At 38.7% G+C, this 27500-nt stretch overlaps 2 protein-coding genes across 3 annotated transcripts in view; both read left to right on the top strand.

Annotated features, from left to right (window-relative positions):
* LOC138015209 (serine/threonine-protein phosphatase with EF-hands 2-like) overlaps positions 1 to 22249 on the top strand; it is a 57088-nt gene extending 34839 nt beyond the window's left edge. For both annotated transcript variants that reach the window (XM_068862174.1, XM_068862175.1), the window contains 12 exons: positions 1768 to 1882; positions 4681 to 4727; positions 7086 to 7252; positions 7851 to 7887; positions 9036 to 9185; positions 11573 to 11647; positions 13090 to 13275; positions 14721 to 14863; positions 15055 to 15161; positions 18161 to 18324; positions 18816 to 18900; positions 20152 to 22249. In XM_068862174.1, coding sequence (XP_068718275.1) covers positions 1768 to 1882; positions 4681 to 4727; positions 7086 to 7252; positions 7851 to 7887; positions 9036 to 9185; positions 11573 to 11647; positions 13090 to 13275; positions 14721 to 14863; positions 15055 to 15161; positions 18161 to 18324; positions 18816 to 18900; positions 20152 to 20384 — 1509 coding nt within the window. In that variant the 3' untranslated portion in view covers positions 20385 to 22249. The remainder of the gene's footprint in view (positions 1 to 1767; positions 1883 to 4680; positions 4728 to 7085; positions 7253 to 7850; positions 7888 to 9035; positions 9186 to 11572; positions 11648 to 13089; positions 13276 to 14720; positions 14864 to 15054; positions 15162 to 18160; positions 18325 to 18815; positions 18901 to 20151) is intronic.
* Positions 22250 to 24184: 1935 nt separating this feature from the next.
* The window catches only part of LOC138015310 (uncharacterized), a 13009-nt gene continuing 9693 nt past the window's right edge, over positions 24185 to 27500 (top strand). The window contains exon 1 of the mRNA XM_068862297.1: positions 24185 to 24477. Within this exon, the coding sequence (XP_068718398.1) occupies positions 24298 to 24477 (180 nt within the window). The 5' untranslated portion in view covers positions 24185 to 24297. The remainder of the gene's footprint in view (positions 24478 to 27500) is intronic.

The following is a 27500-nucleotide window of genomic DNA, read 5'->3' on the forward strand; positions in this document are numbered from 1 at the left end:
CATGCTGCATCCATCAAGTTGTCTATATAGCTTGTCATTAAAACTGAAAACTGTGTTCTTAGTGACATTACAAAGAAGGCGTCTAAAGAGTAACTTCAAACTAAGTTGTGGTATAACTTATTGTTGGTGTAGATTTCATGAATGATGTAGTCAACGGTTTTATCGAGCGGAACTTCAGTAAAGAGAGAGGACACGTCGTATGAGACCAAGACTTCATCATCATCAACAGTTCGATTACTTAGACGCTCCGGGAAATCAGTCACTGTGGTAGTTTTGATGCTGTATTCATTCTCCGTGAGGGGAAGTAAGTAAGAAGCTAGGAATTTGGCTCTTTTGTAATAAAAGGTTCCACAAGTGCTGACAATCGGTGGAAATTGTAGATTATCCTTCATAATTTGCCCAGGGTTCTGAAATTATGGGTTTTGGCAGTCCCATAAAGGAAAGCAGACTGGTTTGATGTCGGCTTGATCTTATCCAGTGGCAGGGATGACTTAAAGTTTCGGGTCAGAAAATTTTGAAAAGATTTAAGGGCCTTTAGTGTGTTGTCCTCAGTCACCTCATTTCCCGTTAGTTATGCCTTCTTCGATCATAGTTTCAAGTTTGTTGACGTAGTCGGCACGTTGCATAATGACGACAGATGAATCTTTATCGCCAGAGAGGACCACTATGTCGGGATCCGATGCTAGTTTTTGTAAGACTTTGTAAGTGTAGTCAGGAGTGTTGAAAATGTTTTGGTGGAAGAGGTTAGAGTGGACGCGGAGGAAATGTTTCAAATCTTCATATTGGCAATCAGGAATGCTAGAGCTGACTTGATTCAGGAGAAGTTCAAGCTCCGACAGGAGGTTAAGTTTCACGTGCTGGTTGTTGTCGATAAAAACTATGGTTGAGACCAAAACGTAAATACTGTTAAGTAGCATCCGCGATAACTTGGCTTGAGAGGTTAATAGTAGGTACTTAAAATCCTTCAGTTCATATTTACTTTCCAGAAGTTTTGAAAGTTTTCTTGTTGTTATTACAAAGAGAATCAAAATGCTCCAAACAGAGGGATTTTGATGCTATGCGATATATGAGTTTGAAGGCTCCTGCTCTGTGTGTGGACATGAAAGATGTCCACAAGATTGAGAGGTCAGCATTCACTATGGCAAACGTTTGTGTGCAGCAGTTCCACAGTGCTTTCTGAACAAATCCAATGCTAGCAGCAGTCCTTAGAAGTTTAGATGTTAGGTACTTCAATTTATGAAATAAAACCATAAGGGCAATCTTAAATTCAATTCAGTTCACTCTTAATTTGTCAATAATGATTGCAAATCCAGCAAGTGATTTTTTTTTATATTGATGAAAATATCTGGAAATTTATGCAGTGGCAAGGAGCAAGGATGTGCAGCCTTGGTGCAAGAGGTCCTGAGTTCGATTTGTGGATCTTGCATCCTTGTTTCGACTTCTTTCCTTTCTGTGTAGCTAAGTAGGTTTCAATACCCGTAAAACGGAGCACTGATGGAGAGGGGGAGTAAGATGAGCACACCGTCGACCTTGGGTTTGTCAGTCGAATTACTGTTACAAGTTATCGACGTTAAATATGGTTACTTTACTTTACTTTACTGTAGTGTTGTATAGGCCTTTGCACAATTTAATTCATTCACACCTCAAACGCCTTTGGATGCCCTTATTGACGAATAACATTCGTCTGGCATTAGACAGGAAAATGTATCAAGTGTCACTCTCAGAGGTCAAATGGGTTAAAGGAAGCTATTCTTATTTGTTCAACAGCTCCTTCATGTCAAATACATTCTCCTTATTCTGAGGGAACAAAGAACAAAGCTCATGGCATTACCAAATATCTCCAAAGCCACCACAAGAATAACCAAACAGATTACTATATGTGGTAAGCTGTAACTTATAGATGGTAAATTTTATTTTCTTTAATTTCAACAACAGCTGCAAAACCGTGGCTTGTAGAACAATAGCTGTAGCAATTACGTTTGCAAAATCAATTCATCAGTTTACGAGTATTGAAGCAATAAAAAGAATAAGTATATTTAATTAACACAAGAGTTGACGTTACATCTTTACTTTTCAATTTTTGTGCCTTTGAGCATCTTTCTCTTCATTAGATATGGCCATTTTCTCTTTGCTGTATAGTACTTTGTTTATACACATTTTCAAAGTTTTCACTGCTTCCAATCTATCGAATTTGTGGGCCGACCTGTTCTGAAAACGCTCCACATTTTTTCTGGTGGATATTATTCACAAGTTTTGGGGTGAATCTGTATGCAAATTTGTCACTCCTGCGTAACCAGAAGTTTTACGTAATTAGCCAATCAGGATGGATAGCAAGCGAATCACAACACAGCTTGGAAAGTTTGACTGATATGATTCTTTAAGGTTCCTGTTTTAATCCAATTTATTGCTACGACTTACTAGTGCAAAGACAGTTTACATTACTCATTATCACAAAGTTTTTCAACAATATAATTAATATACCACGGACCACCGGTGGCTCAGTTGGATGAGCACCCAGGCTGCCATGCGGGAGGTTATGAGTTCGACTCCGGCCAGACCAACACTCAGGGCTTCAAATAACTGAGGAGAAAAGTGCTGCTTTTGCAATTACACCTGCAAATGGTTAGACTTTCAAGTCTTCTCGGATAAGGACTATAAACCGTAGGCCCCGTCTCACAAAATTAATATCTTCCATGTTCATTAGTTCCGTGTGGGACGTTTAAAAAAAAAACCCACACACTATTCTCGAGAAGAGTAGGGGATGAAGTTCCAGGTGTTGTGGCTGTCCTCTGTGAGTATATGGCTGGGTGGGTATAGCAGGTCCACATAAATTAGCTGAATAGCTGCCAAAACTTCAACCTGCTCAGACAAAAAATCTAACCCACAAAAATTCAAATAGTAAAAAACTTCATAATTATTTACTAGGAATTTCAGTGTGAAATTGAGTGCTGAGCATGGAAACTGGAAGGAGTGACTGGTATTTTTTTTAAAACAGCTGCAAATTTTTGAAGCAAGAGGGTACCAGAAATGGGCGTGAAAATATTAAAAGAGCGAAGAAAGGTGTGCATATCTTTAGCCTGTGTGGCAGGCGTTACTATTTTATAAGCAAAGCGATAATTTCAAAACAATGGCATGTCAGTTCATTCGTTGAATTTAAACTTCTGTTCTTCTGAAATTTCTGGCCCCTTTTCAGCAAAAAAGTTACCAGTACCTTTTGAGAAATGCTGAATGTAGTTGAGCAAACGAAATTGTTGTCGTGCTTGAGAATAGACTGCGAGCAGTCTCTAATTTTTCTTTGACAAAGTAGAGCGCACGATTGCATTTCCAGTACCATAACTTCCGGGGGTTTGTTGGGATCATAAAGTCGTTAATAAATAAATTTTGGAAGTGGGATATGACAAACTTGCAGCGAAACGTCATCACATGGTGAAATCTTAAGTCTGTTCTGATTTACAGCCATATGGAGCAAGCACCCAAGAAGGTCTTCCATGTAAGGACCTTTCACTACCACACCAAGAAATACTAAGACCCATTGAAATGGTCCTCGACAACATTTTTATAATCAAGTCATATCACTCATGTTCTACCACTTACGCAACCCAGCCGATTGACATTTCATGACCTATGACATAACCATCGTAAAAGGGTTTATAATTTCACCGGAAGTAAGCCAGTTTTTCAGCCCTAATGCACATTTTTGTTTTCTTGATTGCTCAGAAGATGTAAAGGCAAGTCAGATAATCATTAAGGTTCTTGTTTTTTAAAGTATTGTAACGCATTAATAAATGACAACAAGTAGTGTTTTCTTTACTCTGCTTCCCACCCTTTCTCTCCCACCTCCCGCCCCCGTCTCTTACTATGTGAGGCCACCCATCCAAGTAGCAACCCCAGCCAACAGGGCTTAACTTCAGTGAGAAGCTCAAGCACATGGCTAATTGCTGCGTCAAGGAAGAAGAACAGGAAGAAAAAGAATTTTTCAAGGCTGTTGCCTAACGGGAGCCCGGTAGCCTGGGGCTCCCAAAGAATAGCTCTGGGCTCCTTAATTTTTCACAGCAACACCTTTCACTTCATATGTTGGGCTCCTAAGTTCTCAGCGTTTAGCTCTGAGGGCCCCTTTAGAATTTTCTTAGGCAGCAGCCTTGAAAAGGAAACTTTGCTTCAGTGAAGTAAAGAGAACAGGCTCTTCTTTGCTTACTTACAAAAAAACTCTTGCATATTCATCAATAATAATGTAAATATATGCTTGACAAGAGTTTTTCCTCTTTTCTTAAATTAGGTCTTTGTTAAGTCTCTGTTACGAGCCTAGGAAGGCCCATCAGGCCGGCGCTTATGTCTGGTTTCCGTAGCATGAAGCTACTAGGAGTATTTATACTCCCCCTTGGATGGGATGCTAGTCCATCACAGGGTTACCCCCAGCATTACGCCGGTACCCATTGATACACCTGGGTGGAGAGAGGCACTGTGAGAGTAAAGTGTCTTGCCCAAGAACACGACACAATGTCCCCGGCCAGGCCCCGAACCCGGACCACTCGATCTGGAGTCAAGTGCACTAACCACGAGGCCACAGCGCCTTCTTAAGTTAAAGGCATTATTATTGTAACTGTCTAGTTGCAATAACTTAAATCTGAGGATATACGGTATATATTATGAGTGATCCAATAATATTCTTTGATGTTGCAGGGGACTTGCATGGAAAACTGTCTGACCTCTTTATGATTTTTCACAAGGTAAGTTGGAGATCCATTAAAAGGTTTCTTAATTAAATCAGTTATTTGATTTTGTCAGGGTCCCAAAGGGGTTTAGGGCTCCAGGGCTCCAGTGCTCCAAGGCCAAAAAAATCGGGGCTCCAGGGCTCCATATATAGCAGCTACTTTAAGGCTCTGGGCTCCACTGTTGACTAGTAGACTGTAGTCCCAATTTTCACCCAAAATGAAATCAGGGAATAAATGGAATTTAAAATTCGACATTTTTCCATCTTTCTTTTGTCTTTCTTTACAAGCCTAAACCGAAAACGTAATTAATCTTATTAATGGTGGGAAAGCAATGGTCATGTGGTCATTCTTGCTGCCGTTTGCCGACTTTGCTCGTTGCCAGCAGCCTGTCAGTTCTGTCATCCGTTTGCGCTTGCTGTTGCATTTGCTGTAAACTCTGTGTTTTCTCTCTAACCTCCAGTTTTCAGCAAGTTTTAGAATTACAGCGCTTCGAATCCTGTTATGTTGACAGGACAATGGTATGCAAAGCCTACGAAAAACAACAAACTACAACTACAACTACAACCCTCCCATCCCATCCCACTATCTCAAAGAAATGCTTTGCCTTATCCTTATAGAGAATTCATTCCAACTTATTGGAAAAAATTACTTCCAGACCCATGGAACCGCAATGGGTAGGAAGAAACAAAATCGATAAATCAAAGCAACACAAAACCGACAAAGTGAAAATGCTACATTGATGACATTTTCTCATTGTGGGGTTCCAACATACAGGAAATAAACCTGTTCATAAAACAAGCTAACAATTTCCACCCTACACTGTACAATCAAATTCACGGCAGAAATCTCAGAGATTGAAATAACATTTCTCGACACAACCATATCTAAAGGAGGAAGATTCAGAAACGAATTGATCCTTGACATCCGAACACATTACAAGCCGACTGAAACCTTTCAGTACACACATTTTACCTCAAGCCACCCATCAGGTGTGAAAAAAGGTTTTATTAAAGGTGAAGCCCTTAGACTTCTCAGAACAAACTCTTCTTTACAGAGCCTTTTATTACAGTATCACAAATTTTAAATCGCGCCTCATTGTGCGCGGCTATCCTTACAAAATGATACAAACAATGTTATCAGAAGTCAGCTTCGCCGGAAGACAGTCGGCATTTCAACAAAAAAGCAAAAGCACAAAAACAAATTTTGCCATTTGTCACAACATACCACCCATCGGTGTGTAACCTTAAAAATATACTCATGCTAAACTGGGACTTAATACAAAATCAGCCTTTGCTGAACACTGTCTTCAAGAATCCGCCTATCCTATCGTACAGGAGAGGTAAATCTCTTACAAAGCTAAGCTACGAAGGCTTCATTCATTTACAATTTAATCACGCAGGAGTCCGTGCAGGCCTGTCACTTATCTTTATCCATTTACAGTTAAATCACGCAGGGAGTCTGTGCAGCCCTGTCACTAACCTTAAGTTTATCCATTTTAAAAAAACTTAAATTAAATACGAGGGTAACCAACTTGACTTCAGAAAACAAAGAAACACAATGAGAATACGATAATTGCATTACGCACCAGACAAATGGCAAAAAGAATGCATGCTTCTATCATCTGTTGCACTTTCTCCTCTCTAGATACCATTTACTAGCAGTAGGCAAACAAAAGCAATGAGGACTGAGTGCTAAAAATAATTGGATTTTAATATTTGGGCTCCGGGCTCCATAACAAAACTTTCAGGGCTCCGGGCTCCACAGCTAGAAACGATCAGGGCTCCAGGTGGAGAAATGATCGGGCTCCGGGCTCCACAGCAAAAAAATCCAGGGCTCCAGGGACCCCCCCTTTGGGACCCTGTTTTGTAGTCCCGTTCTTATTTTGTCCATGGATGGTTTTTTTGCAGAATGCAATTTTAACTTTGTGTTTATTGTACTAATTGAAGTCCTTGTCACATGTTTCTCATTGTCATTGGAAATATATGAAGATTCAGTTGGGAATTAAAATGATAAGTGGACACAAATTTCCAATCATTATGATGTTTGTGCCAAGAGTGATATTTTTTGTACTGTTTAAAAAACGTGCAGTGATTTTTTTGAATGGGTTCAAAAACATTCCACAGAAGGCATGTCCTTAGGGAGTACGAACAAAGGTTCAAAACGTGGAAAATATTAGCAGGCAAGAAAAATGATATTTTGATAGGCTTTTAGGCTCATGAATAATTATTATTGATGAGTTTTTGAAGCTTTATATAGCCTTTCCTCGCAAGTGGTATGTTACAATGGTTACTTCATTGCACCATGCCACTGACAATAATTTCAGTATTTTCATAATAATTTTGGTGGATGTTACCCCCTTTTTTTATTCCACAGAATGGTCTCCCCTCTGCAGAAAACCCTTACATTTTTAATGGTGACATTGTTGATCGTGGACCTAAATCTGTTGAGATCGCTATCATCTTGTTTGCTTTTTTCCTGCTTTATCCAACTGGAGTTTACATCAATCGTGGGAACCATGAGGATCACATTATGAACCTAAGGTAGAATTGTAATAGTATATTGTGTTAATGTTTTGTTAATCCATTGAAAGCTCAAACGCTCGAGGATGCCCACGGTTGAAAAATCATCGGGCATTAGAGTAAAATCTCACTCACAGGGGTCAATGGGTATATGTTTGTGATGAGTGAGTTATAATAAATTATTTTAATTTTAAAAAGATTTAGTAATTAATCAAGCATTTATTATTATGTGTCAAGCTTTCCAAGGAAGGGAGGATGTGTGGTAGAGGGAGTGGTACATCTACATGTAGTTATAGTGTCACTTTAACCAAAGCTTGCTTTCCGAGCCCGATTAAGCCATTAATTTTGTTTAGCTGGGGAAAATATTGCTGTCATTACAGTGACACAAAAATGTCCTACTTTCTTTGCCAATGCCTGGCAGTTGTCAGCTTCTTCTTCTGCTTCTTTGTGAGGTCATGCATTTCACCTAATGTCATGCAACTGAGTTAAGTGAACAGTGTGTATATTTTTCAAATTCTGATTCTCGTTCATATATTTTACAGAGTGGTGAAAATTAATTTGATTTGGTATAGGTTGAGTCAAGTTTCTTTTTTGTTTTTGTTTCTGACTTTCTTTATAGGTACGGATTTGTGAAAGAAGTTATGGATAAGTACAAGGTGGGTTGTTTTTACTGATCAGTGATCTAGATAGTTAAAGAGATAATTATGTGTTAGATCGAGAACTTGATATGAAGCTTGACACCAGCTAACAACTGACAAAATAAAAAGTGATAGCTGACTTCAGAAAATACAAATTAAGATCTGACTATCTTGGGAAACTGTACTTTTAAGAATTTAGATATCTAGAGAGAGTTTATAACCACATGCAGGAAACATTACAAGGACTATAGGTACCTGAAAGATTGATAGATTCAATTCATAATGAAAAGGAAGTTATACACTGTCCTTTCAGAATGGGCATAAATGAAGGTTTTTTTTTTTATTTAGAACCATTTTCAATTATAATCATACATGAATTCCCTTTTAAACTATCCAGTTTAGTGCGTCTTCAAAGACATACGCACTACAGTTTATACTTTGTCCAGATGCATTACGAGACGAATTTAACAGACGCACAAAAAATGTGTGCCCAAGTTCATCCCAGATGAATTATGCATCTCTAGTATAAAAAAGGCCATTATCTAAAGCATATTGTTTAGGCCTAATGTTACCATTAGGCCTAAAGGGTTGGGTTGTTTCAGCTATACGCCACATTCAAAAATATTATAATATTTTTTGTTTGCCTTCCAGAATTTTGCATAAGCATTTTTTCTAGTTTCTCTTGGGACTTACAATGATCACAAGAGAATATAAAAACAATGCTTATGCAAAATGTTGGAGGGCAAATAAAGAGTATTATGGTATTTTTGAGAGTGGCTTATGGTGAAACAGTGACCTGCAACCTGCAGTTTACATAATTTGTATACCCTCCATTTCAACACGAGCTTTTTTAGTTTGAGGAATTGTTTTTTCTTGAGATCTAACCCTTTCATTAATTTTGAGACCCCTTTTTGACATTTTATGGAAAAAATTTGACATGTTAGCTATAGTACATACACGCTTTGACTGATGGCAGATAGTCATTATTCACATGGTTGCCGTGTTGAGTCCTAAGGGATTGAAAACTCTAATGTTTTTGGGCACTGAACCTCGTTCCCAAATATTTCAACTCGAGGCTTGGGGTAGGAAATATATCATTGTCTATGGCCAATGGCTGCTGTGCGAATAAGGCCCATTCTATGGATTTCTATTTTAATTTATTACAGGAACATTCTACAAAAGTCATGCGGCTTTTTGCTGACATTTTTGGCTGGCTTCCTCTAGCAACTGTGGTTAATAACAAAATACTTGTTACTCATGGTGGAATTTCCAATATTACAGATTTATCCATTATTAACAAAATTGATCGCCACAAAGTAAGTGTACAGATGGACCACAGGCATTATGCGTCGTCTCAACTTGACTATAGTTTCAATATTTTTAAAGTGAGTCTTTCTCAGTCAGTCTGAATTAATTTGCCACTTCAATATATCTGATATTAAATATTACTGAATAGTGCAAGCAGCTGTAAGATTAGGAAAGGGAATGATTATTTAAGGGGAAATTTTGTTATACATTTTTTATTGTTCCATGAAACTTGGTACTGTGTGTTCCTTCAAATGTAAAAGTCATGCCTCAATTTCTTCCGCGAAAAAGGAGCAGTTAATTTATCAGGACCTTTCCATGAGGAAATCTGGTCTTGAATCTTACAAGCAAGCTTTCCGACTAATTTGTCAGGAATACTCCTCTCTTCTTAAGGTCTGTTGGTGCTGGTGATTCACGAAAATTGCTCCAAATAGTCAAATCACTTTTTATCCAGAAGATTGATTAAAATAGGTCTTTTGCAACAAATGATCACATGGTACAAAATCCGCCATGCTGGAGGGCAAGCTCATTATTATTCTCCCACTGGGACATTAAAACAAAGAGATCTGAACCAGTCAACCTTGACTTGCCTTTGTTTTAATGTCCCAGTGGGGGAATAATGATGAGCTTGCCCTCCAGCATGGCAGATTTTGTACCATGTGATCATTAGTTGGAAAAGGCCTATTAATTATGGAGAACATTGATGCTATCAGTGTGGAGCCTCCTTTTCGTGACTCTCACTGCCCTGATGTGAAATTAAGTCAATTCTCTGAGTTGTCTGAAAACAAGGTACCCATACGTCAGTTAAAAGTTCCTTGAACCCTGCATGTCACCTGGATCCTCTACCATCATGGCTGTTCAAACTATGCACTGATGTTAACGTTCTTGCTTCCAAAGTTACTGATTTTGTAAGTTACTCGTTGACCAAAGGCTATCTACCTGATCAGTGGAAAACTGCATTAGTGACTCCTTTGCAAAAAAAAATGGAAATGATTTTGACTTCAAGAATTATACCTTTCATTTATTTCAAAAATTGTTGATAAAGCTTTTGTTTATCAACTCCTACGTCATTGTGAAGAAAATGCCCTACTACCAGATTGTCAGTCAGCCTATCATCATTTTTTGTCTACTGAGACTGCCCTTCTTAAAGTGTAGAACAATATCTTGTTACTTTTCTTGCACTTCTTGACCTTAGCACCGCATTTGATACAGTTGACCACTCTTAATTACCAGAAGCACGTGACTGTGAAGCTTGTAACTTACAACTCTTTTCCTTGGAACAAACCTGGGGATTTTACGACCCAAATATGGACAAAAATAAGATCGAAGCTGCACGCACGGGAAAATGCACGATCTACATTACATCCAAATAAGGAAATTTTAAACTCAAAAAACCTCTGCTCTGAACCAGAGTTACAAGCTTCAAGATCATGAGCTTCTGTCATTACTGAATACTTAAGAAGGTGACTTTGGTGTAACTGACACTGCTCTTTAAAGTGGTTTCAGACTTACTTATCCGAAAGAAAACAACGCATTGTAATAGAAAATAATTTTTCAGATGAATTCAACTTGTCTTGTGGCATACCCCAGGGAAGCCGCCTGGGTCCAGTCCTTTCTCGTCTTTATAAGAAAGCACTTTTCATCGACACATGCCTTTTTAGATGATACCTCCCTGTAGATCTACTTATTTTCAAATCAGAATCACAGCTGGATCAGGATAATGCAGTTCATACAATTGGGGAGTGTATTGCTGATGTTCATGCTTGGATGGTCTCTTACCATCTTATGATAAATGATTCTAAGACTGAATTCTTGATTATTGGCTCCTGTGGTCAGCTGTCCAAAATAAACATCAATTCCATAAGAGTTGGGGACTCAATTAATAATGCTAGAAATCTGGGATCTTGGTTTGATGAGCACATAGCAATGGACATTCACATTGGGAACATTTGTAATAAAGCTATTAAGGGTCTTTACAACTGGCATCAAACAGAAGCTCTCTGAGATCCAATGACCTTACTTTGTTAGAGGTCCCTCAAACCAAATGCAAGACTATAGTGAGCTTTAACTTTGCTGGTCCATCAAAGTGGAATACACTTCCATTGACAATTAAAATGACCCGAACTTAGATACTTTTAAGAGACATTTAAAGACGTCCTTTTTCAAAAAAGTATATGACAATTAGTAACACCTATATTTCTTATTTTTCTATTTAATCGATTTTTTATTTTTATATTACATTGTTAATTGCATTTTCGTTTTACATTGTAAAGGGCTTTTGAATAATTGATATAAAAAGCGCTGTATAATTTTATTATTATTATTATTATTATTATTATTATTATTATTATTTTGACCAACTAAAACAGAAAATCTCCCATGATCTTTCCTTGTGTAGTACATATCAGTGCTTAAGCCTCCGAGCATGGACAAGGTACATCCTGACACAATCAACCTCATGGAATGGAGACAGGTATCCTCAGACTGTTTTATGCTTTGTTATGTTCATTGTTTTTATAATAAAAAATAACTGCAAGCCTGATAATATTTTTCAAAATTTTAGTTCATTTATATTTTGGTGTCACTGTTATCATGGTCCATCATGATTTACTCGGAAAAAAGTAAAACCGGTTGTTCATGCCTGCCACTTTGCAATTTTGTGACGCAATGTTGGTGTTTCGATTGGCCATTTGCTCCGTCGAAGTTGCAAGTTCAAAATTAATTTCAAATTGCTGCCTGGTGTTTTACATTCCCAAAGTCAGGCACTAGTATTTGAACCCATTCAAAAACAACCTTGCTATTTTTTTATAATATAAGTCTATGGCATAATAACTCAACATTGGGTAAGATTCACGAGGCTGTGAAAACAGTAGTTTTAAAACAAAAAATCCACAATGAATCATCGGCGTGATTCTTTGCAACCTTGAATTCTGTGAAGTCAATAATTATTGAAAACTGTTCGTGTTGTCTCAAATATGCCTTCATTGACGCAAAACAAAACTCACAAGAATTTGATTCAGGACTGTAAGGGCAATTGAAATATCAATTCAACACCACGATTTCTTAGCATTAAGCGCAACTGGTTTTCCTCGAAAACTCCGTTTGCCAATACCGTAAATTTCCTTCAAAAAAATTAATCATTTCAAATCCATTTGAAGGGACTGTGGAGAAGGTTCACAAATTTGTAACTACAGTTTGAGGCATACCATTGAACCTTCAACTTGCTCAGAGCAAAGTGCCAATCAAAAACGCAACATTGTGTGACAACAAACAATCAGTCGATTTCACTGTAAATGCCACTAAATTTGCCAACAATTGAAACTACCAGAGTAACCGGTGAAAAACTACTCGGAGCAGAATAGGGAACCTACAAACTCAACCCACATACAAATGTACATGTATACACCTTATTCCAAAATGGCCGCCATTTTAGTATTCATTTGTTTGCTTGCAAATTGGCCCTTTTGGCCTCCCTTTCAAAGGTAAAATTCAAAAGAATATTTAACCTTGAACGAGGCCAAAAGGGCCAATTTGCAATCCAACAAAAGAATACTGAAATGGCGGCCATTTTGGAATAAGGTATATGGCGTCGAACCCGGGAATCGAAAAGTGAAATTTTCCTTTCCCCATTTCTCTTGCCAGCTCGCTCACGCGGCTTCGCCGTGATGTAACTTGCGCGCACAATTCATAAGTGAGCCGCCTCACAGGCTAATCCTGGGCCACATTGCACATTGCTAGAAGGGGAGTGCTCTCACCACTGCACCAGCCCGCACTGCTCCCCAAAAAGTCAAAAAAAAAAAAGTTCTAAACGTACAGGTACAACGTCAGTTATGGTATTAAAACAGAATAACTCACACTTCATTTAAGGGCAGTTGTGATCAAGCTGTAATATTTAGGTTTTATTTACGGTATTAGGTATTGGATTTACTGTGGAGTGACCCCAAACCTATGCCTGGTTGTAAACCCAATACCTTCAGAGGAGGAGGCTGTTATTTTGGTCCTGATATTACGGAACGCATTCTGAGGAAACACAGTCTGGAGCTGCTTGTCAGGTCCCATGAATGTAAATATGAGGGATATGAATACATGCATGGTCGAAAGGTAATCATACTTAACTGACAATATATTTTTCTGTAAAATACAAAATAGTTATCCTTATTTTATTGGATTGTGGAAACAAGTGCCTACAAGTGTGCAGTGAATTATTTTACACTTGGATAATAATTATGCACATCGATGCAGTGTTTTTGGGCTGTACTTTCTGCCTTCTATACCATTTGTATAGGTAATCGCATGATTTTGAGTGCAGTTTGGAATGAGCCTGAGGAAATTTTTTTAAAGACGCACAAGGACGAGTGCAATTTGCACAAAACAGTTCTGCTGGAAGCAAGCTTGAGTTTCAAAACAGTTCTGCTGGAAGCAAGCTTGAGTTTCAACAAAATGAGCTCCAAAATCGGCATGAGATTGTGACGCTGATGAATAATAAAGCAGATGCTATTTCCAAAACGATGGAATTACCTGGTGATAAATAACCTCAAGAATTGAGCTATTGTGATCTTTGTGTTGAATTCGCGCATTTCTTGTCAATCTTTGAAACACTTGAAAGAAAAAAAAACTAACTAACAAAAACGAAAACCCGGTGTCTTGCCATCATTTTGACACAGATGTATCCTTTGTTTCGTGAGTAAACATGCGAGGTAACTTGATCACGGCGCCCGCTGAGTTCAATGTCACTTTCAATCTTGCGATTTAGCGATTTGCTTGTGCAGCCAAAAGTACGATAGAAAAATTGAACGACTAGCAAAAATCTCCCAACATGGTCTTCGCTGATGGTAACTTTTTATGTTCTCGGTTCAAATTTTAAGTTGTTTTCATGCCGCGAATTTTGTTGCTGATGGCAAAATATTGTATTATCGATCGACACTTCCTGAAAACTTCTTCTCTTCCTAAAAACTGTGTATCAATATTATTTTATTTACGTTTGCATCAATATTTGTTTTGCATAAAGCAGGCTAACAAAATCGGTACCTTGCTTAGTTTGCATTTTTGAGCGTTAAAATGGAATTTTCGGTCGTATGTTTTGAGGTCACCCATCCAAATACAAGCTGTCAGACGCTCAGAGTGCACGCTCAAACATGTGGTAAAAAAGAGGTTGTAAGGGAACTTGAAAATGATCAACATGTCAGCCTCGAAACCAATGTTTCTCGATTCCCTTTTATTTTCCTTTATCTCTTTATGCTATTTAGTATTTTACTGGTAACCACATGTCTTCTCAGGGGGCTATTTACCTAAGACATCTACCATGGCACTATAATGATATACGGCATCAAAACAATATTGTGTACTATCAGAGCTACATATTACGCAAAGATAACTTGAATCTCCTGGAAGACAAAACGCAGCTCAATTGACAATTATACAGCGCTGTGTTACTGCACTACCATACGTACGCAATGCGTGCCTATTTTTGTTTTTCCAGTGACCAGGATTTTGATGTAGACTTGCTTAATTAATGTTATATAACGCTTGTTGTTTTCTTTCCTCAGGTTATAACAATATTTTCAGCTTCAAATTACTATGAACAAGGAAGCAACAGGGGTGCTTACATGAAGATTGGTCCAGATATGAAGCCATATTTTGTTCAATATCAAGTCTCCAAAACGAAGAAACATCTCACACTCAAACAACGGTGAGTGCATTAAATGAAAATCAAGTGGTCAGAATAGACCAATTGGGCTAATTCAATGTTGTACCCAATTCAAATTCGGCAAAGCAGGCCTGCCCGCCTAACGGGGCTGGCTCGCCTCATATAAACAGGTCCTAAAGCCCCCCAATTATATTTTAATATTGTAACGATTTGTTTCCTAATTGTTTCTTCAGGGTTGGTATTGTTGAAGAATCCGCTATAAGAGATCTGAGAGAAAGGTTTTATGCCAACAAGACAGCTCTAATGACAGCCTTTCTGGAAAGAGACAAAGGAAAAACAGGTGAGGTTTGTGAATTTTCGTCGCAAGAGATCAGATGTGCAGGACACTTAGCCAAGGTGTTTGAAAGGAACCTCCACTGCGACTAATGAATAATTTTAAACCGAACAAAATACCGAACGCAATGATATATGAAATGAATCATATACTGAACTGCGGATATGAAATCAAGTAAAGCCATGATCCTCGCAGTTATGGACAATCAAAGTTGCACAGCAATTTTCTCCAAAAGTGTTTGGATCGAAGAAAAAAAGAACGTTAGAACATAGTTATTAGAGGGGAATGGTTATGAAACCCGACAAATGTCTTTGTTGTAGGTTTTTGTTCTCCTTTTTGGCCTTGACCGTGCACAAAACATAATAGTTGTTTACTCCGTACTGAGGAACTAACGAATAGAAACGTGTTGGTTACGTAATTCATGCATAGTGTATGAGCGCAAAACAAAAGATTGTGCATGGTCGTGGACTTTCCAACCTAAATCTTGGCATCTTTGTTTGCTCCTTTGATGTTTGCCGAGCTTCCAAACCATTCCCCTCTTATTAGCTATGGTTAGAATCACTTGTTTTTACTTTCAAATTTCCCGGGCGCCACCATGGAATGATTGTGACGTGTTATGGTTGCCCTTATATTTTCACACGAAGACCTTTTGTTTTGAAACAACAGGGCAACCACTACACGTCACAATTATTCAACATGACGGCTACCGGGAAATTTGAAAACCAAAACAAACGTTTATGTAATTTATTTATTTCTTTTAGATAAACACTTTCATTGGAAAAAGTTCGAGAAATTTTGGTTGTTATCATTTTGTTCTGTGGTTTAAAGTTATTTTCTTTTTTAGTGAGGGTTCACCGGTAACTCCATGCCCTACTCCTTGAATAGTATGTTGCCGAGGCTCTTTCACATCCCACAGGGTTATCAGCATTGAAGGGTTGCGAGACAGGGCCTACGGTTTATAGTCCTTATCCGAGAAGACGAGAGAGTTTAACCAATTGCAGATTTCAACATTAACTTTTAACATTAACATTAACTTCATTTGCAAACAAATCATAATTTTACAAACAAGACCATGGTGCCCCGCAGTTAGCATTGCTATGCTAGGCGGGCCACTTACACTGTGACATTATTACTGCCCCTCACAAGTAAACAAAGACACTTTACAAGAATTACACAAACAAGAATTGCACAAACAAACGCCTCGTACATAAGAGAAAAAAACTTTTAAAAAAATGAAAATGAAAAGAATAAATAAATGATCTGAGGTATTATCGGTAACCGTTAAAGAAAACAAGTGAAGCTATGATCTTCGCAGTTATGAACGAAATTTTTGCAGTTGCGTAAAGAAGCCTGAAAATTTCAAGACTTAAACGGGGTTTGAACCCGTGACCTCGCGATACCGGTGCGACGCTCTAACCAACTGAGCTATGAAGCCACTGACTTTGGGAGCTGGTCATTTGTGGGTTCTAATGTTCCCGTGAGAAATGAATCAACGATGAAATGAAAAGCCATATACTTCGAAAGATTGATGTAGCGCATATCAACATTCATCTCCTCAGTTTTAACAAACTTCAGAAGTAATTCGTTCAATTTACGTTTACCATTCCATATTTTTGTACCAATTCTAGAGAAGGACAATAACCGTTGGTTTGTTCTCGACATTTCTACATGGAAGTTTTCAGCTATTGCAGACCGCGTGGAATAGGAATGAATTTGTTTCGAGCGAGTAAATAGATTTGAGTTATTGGGTGGACTATGCTGATTGTCAGCATCATGTAGCAAAGAGGCAACTGATTTAAACTGAAAGTAGTTTAACTGGCAGAATTCCTGAATTTACAAATAGAGGCACACTATGAGATTTATAATCTACGAAGTACATTAAACGCAAAGCTCGTTTTTGTAGAGTGACAATTTCGTTCAAATGTGTATTTAGGGCCTGACTCCAAGCAACAAGGCCGTAGGAAATATAAGGTTCTATCAGCGAACAATAAATGTTTAACTGTGTAGAAAAGGGAATTAATTGATGGAGCCTGGTGATAATACCAATTCCTTTGCTTATTTTCATTGAGACGTAGTCAATAGAAAGTTTTCGCTCATGTGACCAGCATCCATATTTGCATACTAAAACAAAAAGGAAGAATTTCCATAAAAACAGAGTTCAATTCCCAAAAGAATCTTTCACTCTCCAACATATCCGCTGTTTCTTTTTTTCACTCCTCTAACATGGCCGCCGTGACGTCATGTGAAAATACTTTATGTTTTGCTTACAGGAAAGATTACCATCGATCAGCACTCCTAGGTATTTTACATAAGTCTTTCGCTTGAGAGATACTGATTGCCTAGAGTTGTTGTCAAATATTTTCAAACTGACATTGTGATCTAGTTTATGTTGATATGGATGAAAAATAACGAAGGTAGATTTAGCTGTGTTTAAGAGATAACAAAGGCAGCACTTTCTCCTCAGTTATTTACTTAATTAAGGACTCTGAGTGTTGGTGCGGCTAACCATCGTAGCTGGCGGTATTGTTGGCGCGGAGAATGGAGAAGGGCGCCCATTCTCCGCGCGTCTTCGCCGCTCTTTAATTTGCCTCTCGCGCCAACAATTAGGGAGTTTAAGCACGCGACGTTTTTGCGCCGCGGACGGCAACCGGAAATAAACATTTCGCAAGCCAGGACAGTACTGTCTCCCACATTTTAAACCTAATCATCTCTAATGGAGGAAAGATACTTAGCAACATAAAGGCGATATTGACAAGACCGGATAAATAGGAAAACAGCTTACTTCCGGTTGCCGTCCGCGGCTCAAAAACGTCTTGTGCTTAAACTCCCTAATAATTAATTAATTAACGCCAGCTACGCAGGCTATTTTGCGGCTGAAGTCGAACTTGCGACCTCCCCGGCGCATGGCAGCCCGGTTCTCAACCAACTGAGCCGCCGGTGCATAACTGCCTACTTTCTAAAGATGATTCACTCTTGTGTTTATGGTTGCTTCTCATTATGTGCAGGATACATTACTGGTAGCCAGTGGAGTAGCGCTGTGGAGAGTGTTTTAAAGTTAGATGTACCATGGAACATGTTAAGACATCAACTGGTGAATGTTTTACCGGACGGCAGAGTTGATTATGCTTCGTGCCTGGATCAGTATGTTATTGAGGCAGGACTGAAGAAGGTTGGTGGCACTGCGTGGTAAAGGGTACAAAATAATTTGAATCCTAATTCAAAGGCATTAAAAAATTTTATATTGTTATGAGACTTGAAGTTAGTATCGTTTTCATTCGTTTACTTAATCTTGATTTATGTCAAAAGAAGTGCACTGATTTAGTGTTAGATTAAGAACTGAATGAGAAAAGGTAAACCTGCGTGTGCGAGCCATGACGGTGACGGGTAACCACTATTCCTCTCGCGAATCGTCGCTAAAAAAAGGTCGATTCTTGTGTATGCGACAAGTTGCTGCCAACGCGGTTAGCTTCGGCTATTGATGAAGTTTCATTAAAACATATAGGCCTTCAATTATGGTATTGGGTATGTTTCGCTCCAAACAATCTTCGAGAAACTGGACACTTGACGTTATCGAAACGACCAGAAGCCTTGTCGCAGTTTATAAAGTGTGGTATCGAATTTTTAATCCCTCTCTCTCTCTCTCTCTCTTTTGCCGTCTAGAATGGGCCAAGCATCACTGAAACTCTTTACAGGAACAGATCCAATTTGGAAACTATATTTCGTTTGATGGATAAAGACAACTCGGGTGCGTATTGGTTCCTCGATTCTTTCTTAATAGTTTTAACTGGTCAAATCTTCCTTATAAATTATTAGAGAACATTTGTGGGTTTAAAAATCAGGAACTTAACCCGGAAGCCTTTAATCCTAGTAACCGCCTTTGCAGTCTTCAGTTGTCAAGGAGACATCGAATCGGAAACAACTAGAAAAATTTCTGTCTTGTATTGTTGGGAACACTATATTTAAGACTTTGAAGCATATCTTTTTTAAAAGACAGTAAAAATAGTAATAAACTTTTATTAAGTGTCAGGTGACGTAACCTCCCACGCAGGGACGAAGCCCCTCAAATCAATACTGGAAAAAACAGATCACTCGCGAAACAAAATATGAGCAGAAGAGAAAACCAACAAATTATTTCGGATGGCGTGCACTCTTGACTGCCACGGGCTTTCTATTCACGTCGTTTTAACAGTGGCTTTAACTCATATTTGTTTCCTCTACACCCTAATTAGAGCAGAATATGACTTGTCTTATTAAGAGCACAAGAAGAGTTCCTGTTTTTGTGGTCGGATCTGACCTAAAGCTCAGGCTATGTGAAACTATGGCGCGGTCCCAATAACCACAAACGCCTGGGCTGCTTTGCTATGGAAACCTCATTGTAGGAGAGAACTGATCCTTTCACTTATCTGGACAATTTAGAGCGGTTTTCAATTGAGTGTCGAAAGTAATTAGCGAATTGCTTTGGTTATGATTACTTCATTCAGTGATTGGTTCAAAGTTCTCGCGCCAGTTTTTGAACCATTCAGAAGAGAAACCAAAACCAATCGTGGCCCGTGCTTGCACATTTTGCCGCGCTTTGTGTCGGCTACGTGTAATTACTTCGAGTTTTGATTGGTTTGTCGGATTGTCTCCGTCCTTTTTGGTTGGCCAAAGTAATTACTTTGGTTTTGGTTTTACGACACTCGATTGAAACTCGCTCTAAGAAATTGTCTTGCTCCACCGACTGTGCTTTGAAGCCAAACTGTAGGGATCAGGTCAATCTTTTGCGCTCATGTGTTTCCTTAAAGGACTCGATGAATGAAATGAATGCATATTTTAAGTGCGGATCATCAATGAAGGAGAGAACTGATCCTCTTGTGGAAACCTCAGGCTTCATTAGAGGCCGCTTGCATGCCTTAATTATCATATGGCGCTTGCACGGTGTAGTGTATTCGTAAAGTAGCGTTGAAGTGTCACTCATAATTTTAGTGAATAATCAGTTTTTTTTTACATCTTTTAGGTGTGGTGTCCATGGACGAATTCGAGGAGTCTTGTCGGCTATTAAACGAACACGCAAACTCTAACATCCCTCTGGACTCTATTGAAGACTTGGCTAAAAGTATAGATATGGACAAAGATGGCCACATAGACTTTAACGAATTTCTGGAAGCTTTTCGCCTTGTAGACAATTCCAAGTCCAGTCTTACTTTGAAAATTGCCTCGCCAGTCAACTCGATACACATCATTTCGTAGCCTGTTGAAGAAAAAGTAATTCACTGGTTCTTTTTGCGCAACCCGAAAGAAAGTGATTATAAGCGATGACTTTCAGCCATCGTCACGATTGTCAAAACTAACGCGGTGAATGTCTTAATAGTTTTTATAAAGGTTGCTAATAGCTTTTTTCGGCCTATGTTAAAAGAACCAGTCAATTTATCAATTCCTAGCATTTACAAGATGTGAAACCTCTGCGGCCGTTTAATTCCAAGGTAGAAGATACACTTTAACTGTGTTTTTGCTTATAACTTTTGCTATCTTCAGTTACCTTGAAATTTCTGTATGTGATACTGTAGTAACAGTTTCACCTTCAGGATAAAACTGCGTCAGGCGTTCTTTTAGAGAGGGCGCCCCCTCGAAAGAAAAGAACGCCTTAACGCAGGTTACTTCTGGATCGAAGAGGTCTTGGTAATTTGCGGACCCATCATTTCGAGATCGGGAGCTGTGCCCTCTTTCCCACCCGACCATCAAATGTCACAAAATTCTTTAATTATTTCAATTTTCAATGCTTTAGTGTTTTTCTTTTGGTCACGGTGGCTGAACAGTAAAATATTCATCCGTAACAAAAAATGTCTGTCAAACATGCCCTTCAGATTTCACGGAATGCTCATATGTCTGCCAAAGTCCTAAACCCAGGTAATGCCGGACCACTTAGTCATTTCATTTTCTACATTTAACATGTTTTACGGAAATGTTTGATTGATTTTCCTGTGGCTCTAGTCTTCAAAGTAAAAGTTCATTTTTCGCGGGTTGCTCCGTTGGTACAAGCGCCGTAAGCGTCGCATGCAAGGGTGGGGACGCGCGAATCTTGCGTCACGCCTCCCTTCCCGTCGCTGTTTAGGGGCTCATGTATATCTATAGAGACTAAAACGTACTCGAAATGAGGGCTTAAATTACAACGACGGTTACTGAAGTTATCAATAATTAGCCTTGAAAAATGCTCTGAAATAGCAATGTGGGTTTAGGTGATGAAGCACCTTAATTGAAACGAAATGGTAGATTGGTTACCAAATTGACTCGATTTTAAGTGTACAGTCTTCACCTAGTAAGACCGCCGAAGGAGCGAACAACGGCACATCCACATCACAGTAACAAAACGAACATCCAGACTAGCAGATTATAGGGAGTGTAGAGTCGGGGTATTCATTCTGTTTTGCGGAAATTGAGCTACATAGGCTCCGCTTACGTAAAAGAGGGATCGAACGGAATGGGAACACCCCAATACATCCACGTTCATACGCAAAACCCAAAGCAATGACTAATATTTATTACTTTGTATATATAAATATAAATATAGTTAATTATAATTAAATGTCTCTGATGTCCTGTAGAAATGTATGTTGTTTTTTACAAAACCATCTATACCTGCAATGGTTCATGCGCTAATTGCAAGAATGAATCTTGCAGTGAATTGAACGATTGAAAAAATTAGTGGTATTCACAAACGAGAAATCGTAGTTTGTTAATTTCTGTCCTCCCCAAGCAAGCCTTTTTTCCCCGCTTGTCACCCAAGCATAAGGAGAGATAACATACGCTAACGCGTGATTGGCACGAAGTGACAACCAGTTAATTCGTCCACTTCTTAATGTTTTTCTTTTCCTTGTGTAGTGTGTGTGCGAGCCTTAATAACTAATTTATTTTTCTTTTGATATGGTGCGTTACTTCTTATTCGTTATATTGGTTAGCCACCCGCCGTACTATTAATATTTCTGGCTGGTTTTAAAGTATGTTGGTTTGATTGTTCAGTCGTATTTAGTTTTTACGAAAAAACGAGATATTATTGCACTGCTCAAAGAGTACATTAACCTTGATATTAAAAATAAATGAAGAATTTACTTATTATACTTATCTTTGCGATGAATTACCGCGATTTCCATAATTCTGCGTAATCTCATCTTCAAGCGCCAACGGCCAAACTGCGTTTTGGCTTCTTCCATCAGTCAAACTTTCCGACGCCAAGCCGAGAGTTGACACGAAACCACAGAAGCCGAAACCTACCAATCAGCATCTTTAGTTCCCAAGGTACATTCGTGCATTTGAACTCGACGTCGATGGAAAGCGATGGAATCTTCACGAATCTTTTTACTGAAGAGCCTCTAAAACAATATCATAATGGTGTTCGAGCTGTGAACTAAACAAAAACTCCAATTCACTTTGATTTCCGGAGACGGAATCGATCTTCCCTTCTATGTTCGGAAATTTGATTGATTCCGTAGAATTATGAAAATCGCAGTTTTGTGTACCAAACCGTTTTGTATCACTCCCGGAACCATTTGCTTTTCATAGTAATTAATAGCATCGTATAGACCAAATGTATATATACATGTATTGCAATTGTTCGCGCAACTGGAAATATTATTGACCCTATTTCACAAGCAGGATTCCGCGAATGCGTGGCTTTTTAAACGAGGTAAATTGGAAAGTGGTACCCCTTCGTCTCTCTCACCAAGGACTATTTGCCCCTTTTGTAAATCGCCCAGTTTTCACAGTTTAAACAAATGTTTACAAAAATGCCCAACGTCCAAAACGCGTCTCAAATCGGCTTGAACATGTGCTAATTCCGCACTATGTGCGAAATAAAGTGAAACGTCATAACTTCGAGGGGAGCTTAAAATATCTTTCAGCGGAACGAAAGTTGTGTGCATTGCTCAAGACATTACGTAAAAAAAATTCCTCCAATTGCGTTGTTGTTAGAGGGAGCAGTTAAGCGCATGGCGATTAAGATTCGTTATTGAACCCCTGCGTCGACGTGAAAATTGCGATATGGGGCCATCGCTGAAAGGAAACTGACAAAATCATCCTTCCCCTCATATCAACTTCACTTTTTTTAGTGTTTCCAAATAAAAAGTTCAGTGCTTGTGTGACATACCCAATACGTGACCAATGAGATCGTAATCTTGTCAAGTAGAATGAAAGCCGGAAATGAAAAATGCATAGCTTGGCCAATCGGATTAATAAAACAGCTGGGCTCGGTTGTTCGAAAGCCGATTAGTTTAATCCAGAATAAGTGTAAACTTTTGTTTCGTGTTTTCAACTTTTTGGTGAAAGTGTGTTTTGCTTATTTTTGTTTTTCAAGATTGACTTCCTCTAATGTAAAGTTTGACCGAATGTCAGTGCTGAACAGCATTTGGGAGTAGAGAAATAGTCCTTGGTTAATTTTTAATCTGGGATTAGTGTTAATCGGTTTTTGAACAACCGGACCCTGTAGAGCTTCCTCGATATTACGTTTATATAAACATTCCTCGTTTTTGTGATCAAACGTGAGATGTATAATACAAAAGTATTTAGAAACCACCCTCATAAACACATTTCAGGCAAAGAAACTCCCCTCCCCCACAATTTTAAGAACAGCAATTGGACCCCTTAGCGATTTTCGCCTCAAAATATTGGGTATGATCGTTTTGTTGTGTGTTCGTTTCAGGACTCTTTTGCGCGCGAGGGGAAATTGGCAAAAGAAGGAACAATAATTTGGGTCGTTTTATAAAGCGAGACTGGCTTTATAATCTCTCTGTGAGGTCATTCAAAAGTGCACTTAACTTTTGGACAAGGAGATTTTTTTATCGACCTAATAACGCTATGCTCAAAGCACTAGTATCTTTGCATTCGTTTTTCTGTTTGGCATATTTGCCTCATGAATGTGTGATTATAGAGAAATTTTTCAGCTCGCTGAGCGACAACACGTGCATTTTTAGTGGTCAAGAACATCTAGAAGTTAAAGGAACATGACGTCAGAGATCGACGTCATATCCGGGAATTGAAGCCGCGATCTTCAAAAGAAGCCCAGTGCAAGAGTTGGGTTACAAATTGTCGCAACTTCGTGCGGAGCGGAACTGCAGAGTCCATTTCGTGTCAAGAAAAGAAAAGGAAAGTCTCTTTGTTCGCAAGTGGGAAGATGGTGAAAGTAGCCTTTCTGTTCGTGATGCTTCTGATTGCCATTTCATGCGAAGGAAAGAAAAAGAAGAAGAAGAAGAACTCGTCAGGATTTAAACCAATTTGGCTTCAAGGTTTGCGAACACCACCGCCTAAGAAAACAAATCCTCCTTCTACAACAGTTGGACCGACTACTATCCAGGTAAAGTGTAACTACATTTCACCCAGTTCGCTTTGGACTAATTGTCTGTCGGTTTCTTTAACAATAAGTCTTGGTCCACTCAACCTTTAACCTTAAAGTTGAATATTTACGAAGGTTATTAATTTAGGAGTAGGCCGTGCCATGAGTAGGGATTTCTTGCTTTCACGGTGCCTGACACCCACCAGTAAATTGTTCGAGTGTTTTGAAAAAAAAAATGCATTATTTGTCCTTCAGGGTGCGTACGAACGATGTAAACAGCACAAAAAGTTAGCCAAAGATCTTTATTTGATTGCATAAACAAAATGACGAGTGACAAGCGATGACAAGCTCAATTCTCAGGCGTTTCATCGTGTTGAAAACAACTGCTTTCACTGAAAAACTATCGTTCCGTCCGTATTTGCTCTGTTCTAAACCGGGACACTACAGTGTATTACCGTCTCATATTTTGCGCGTTCTCTTGACCAAATATGGTAAAAGGGCGTAATATTGGAATAATAAAATTTGATATCTTTATTCACACTAAATGTCCACAAGAGACATTTGCTCAAATTTATCCATATGAGTACGAGGATCTCATTTTTCCTTTACGTTTTTCGTGAAAGTCTAATGTATCTACCATCCTCAATGTATCTAATATAGAAAAGATAATGTAGAGAAGGGAAAAAAAATTAATATGATAATTATCTTCAAAGAAATTAATTGCTGGTGTACTGTATCCAAAGTAACTTGGATGGTTTTCAGGTTTAACACCATCGAGTGCAAGCAGCAGGAGCCCATAGTTATTGAAAACTGACCATTCTAAGGGGTGTTTATACTGTTTATCGGCGCTATTTGAAATGGGTATTTAGACTTACACTTAAATGCGAGAGTTGCAATGCTGGCAGATTTTCCAGTTCCAAAAAGAAGCTCGCGTTGAAAGTGTTTACATAACTGTGGGAGCTTGGAAGCAACTTCATTGGCTTACCAGGATTGGAGTTTTTACGCCGGTCAGACCACTAATTAACAGTTGAGAACATAAAGATTGAGTTGAATCGAATTGACTTTCTACCTGTATCAAATCTACTTTGATGATGTCTCGAAATGACTTCGATTTTTATCAAATCAACTTGTATCGAAATGAGCCCCTAAACAACCTAGTATTACATAAAGTAAGTGAAACTAGTTCTTGTTAATGTCGCAAAGCTAAGTGTGGGATTCGAATAATTCACTATCTATGGGGATAAGTTTATCGGCTAAACCTACGATTTAAATTATAAGTAATGACTTTAATTAACCTCGATTAGCTTGGGCAAAATCGTGTGAACTAGCGGGAATTGTCCACATTGGCTATATACTTAAATATCCTCTGTATTGAACTCATTAGAAGGATCTAAAGCAAGAGTTCAACTTATCTACTTAACTTTCCCTCGATCCATTGAGATGGGAGCATGCTTTCAGCAAACGTTTGGCTGAACACTCTTACGCTTCATACTGGTCCCAAAGTTCGAACAGTTTCACCTGCAGCTCCCGGTACTTGCCTCGCTGTATTCTTTTCAATTTCCTCTCTGCGATGAGGTGGATTTGGAGGATGGTAAGTGTAGCTGAAATCAAGATCTGTTGAATCTTTTGGTCTCGGGCGCTGTCTGTGTCCATTGGCAACTTGGCTCTCCTTTTCCACTTGCGTCTTCTTTGGTCGTCCTTGCTTCCTCTTGCCCTTCACTTCAAACTCCAACGCTTTTCTCAGAAAATGCCCATCATCCCTCCTCAACACATGCTTGTACCATCTCACTCTATTCCTTCAATCCTAACATCTCCATTAGGTCCTCTGTCCTCTTGTTCTCCATCAGTTTTGCACCACACATTGCTCTCACCATTGCTCTCTAGGTCCTTCTCAAAATTGCTATCTCATTTTTCCTCAGACATCATGTCTCCCTCGTTTTGATCACATTCACATCCTTGCTTTGATCAGGATCGAGTCTCCTTTGGTTGTGTATAAGCGCAAATGAATCCTGTTTTGTATTGAACATAGGGGTGTGTAATAATCGTATATGCAGGAGGGTGGTATCAAGTCCATTTTTATCGAGTCCTCTTTCCCTTGTTTTCCAGAAAACTTAAGTGATCCCTCTTTTAACCAGACTTGTAAACTCTAGACAATTTTACTGGTTAATGGGGGCAGCTTTATAAATGAATGGGTTTTAACATAATCTGGGTCCATAATCTTGCCGGGTGTGTGATGTTTCCTCTTATGTGGAGTGAATACCCGTAGAATGTAAAGCACTTCACAATGTATTTTTGTGATGAGTTGATATGAAGGTATACATGTTGTGTGGCATTGATCTGTCATCTGTTCCAAGCTTCATTGCCTACAAATTATTTTTTTGCCAATCTATCGTAGCCCAGTTTCTGGGTAAAAATCATCAAAACTGAAGAGCAACAAGTTTCCTAATTTTTTATCCAGGCCCTCAAGAGAAAAAGTTATGACAGACAAACACCAAGTACATGGTATATTACTAATTCTCACGAAATGTGTCCATTTTCGGTGTTAAAGAATCACTATTTTCCTGCTTTACTGCAAGGACTGAAATATTTTAAGGGACCTTTTAGATTCAAGGAGGAGAACAAAATAGACCCACAGTGAGCATGCGCAAACCAGCCTCATTTTGGAAGCAAATATGTGATACCGTCATCATTGTAGTGCAAGGTTTTGCAAAGCTGTTGTTGTCAGAACAAATCAACCATACGGTAGCAGTTTGGGCATTTTTTGATCAGCAAGAAGTCTTTAGTTATCAGTAACAAGAATAACTGAGCAACCTACATGTATACTGCTAACAAAGAATAAGATAATTTAATCAGCCAAGCTATTTATAAAATTTCCAAGTATTTTCGCTAAATGCAGACAGTCGAAACTTGTTCTCGATTTTGTCCTCGTCCTAGAATCTAAAAGTCCCCATTGTCCAAATGGTGCATTGTTGCTGTTGTAACGAATGACTTGACTACATGTATTGACCCCATGAAATGAAATTAGATGTTTTTTGTCATTGGTA

The sequence above is a fragment of the Montipora capricornis genome, chromosome 9 (genome assembly GCF_036669925.1).
Source record: "Montipora capricornis isolate CH-2021 chromosome 9, ASM3666992v2, whole genome shotgun sequence".
Taxonomy (NCBI): Eukaryota; Metazoa; Cnidaria; class Anthozoa; order Scleractinia; family Acroporidae; genus Montipora; species Montipora capricornis.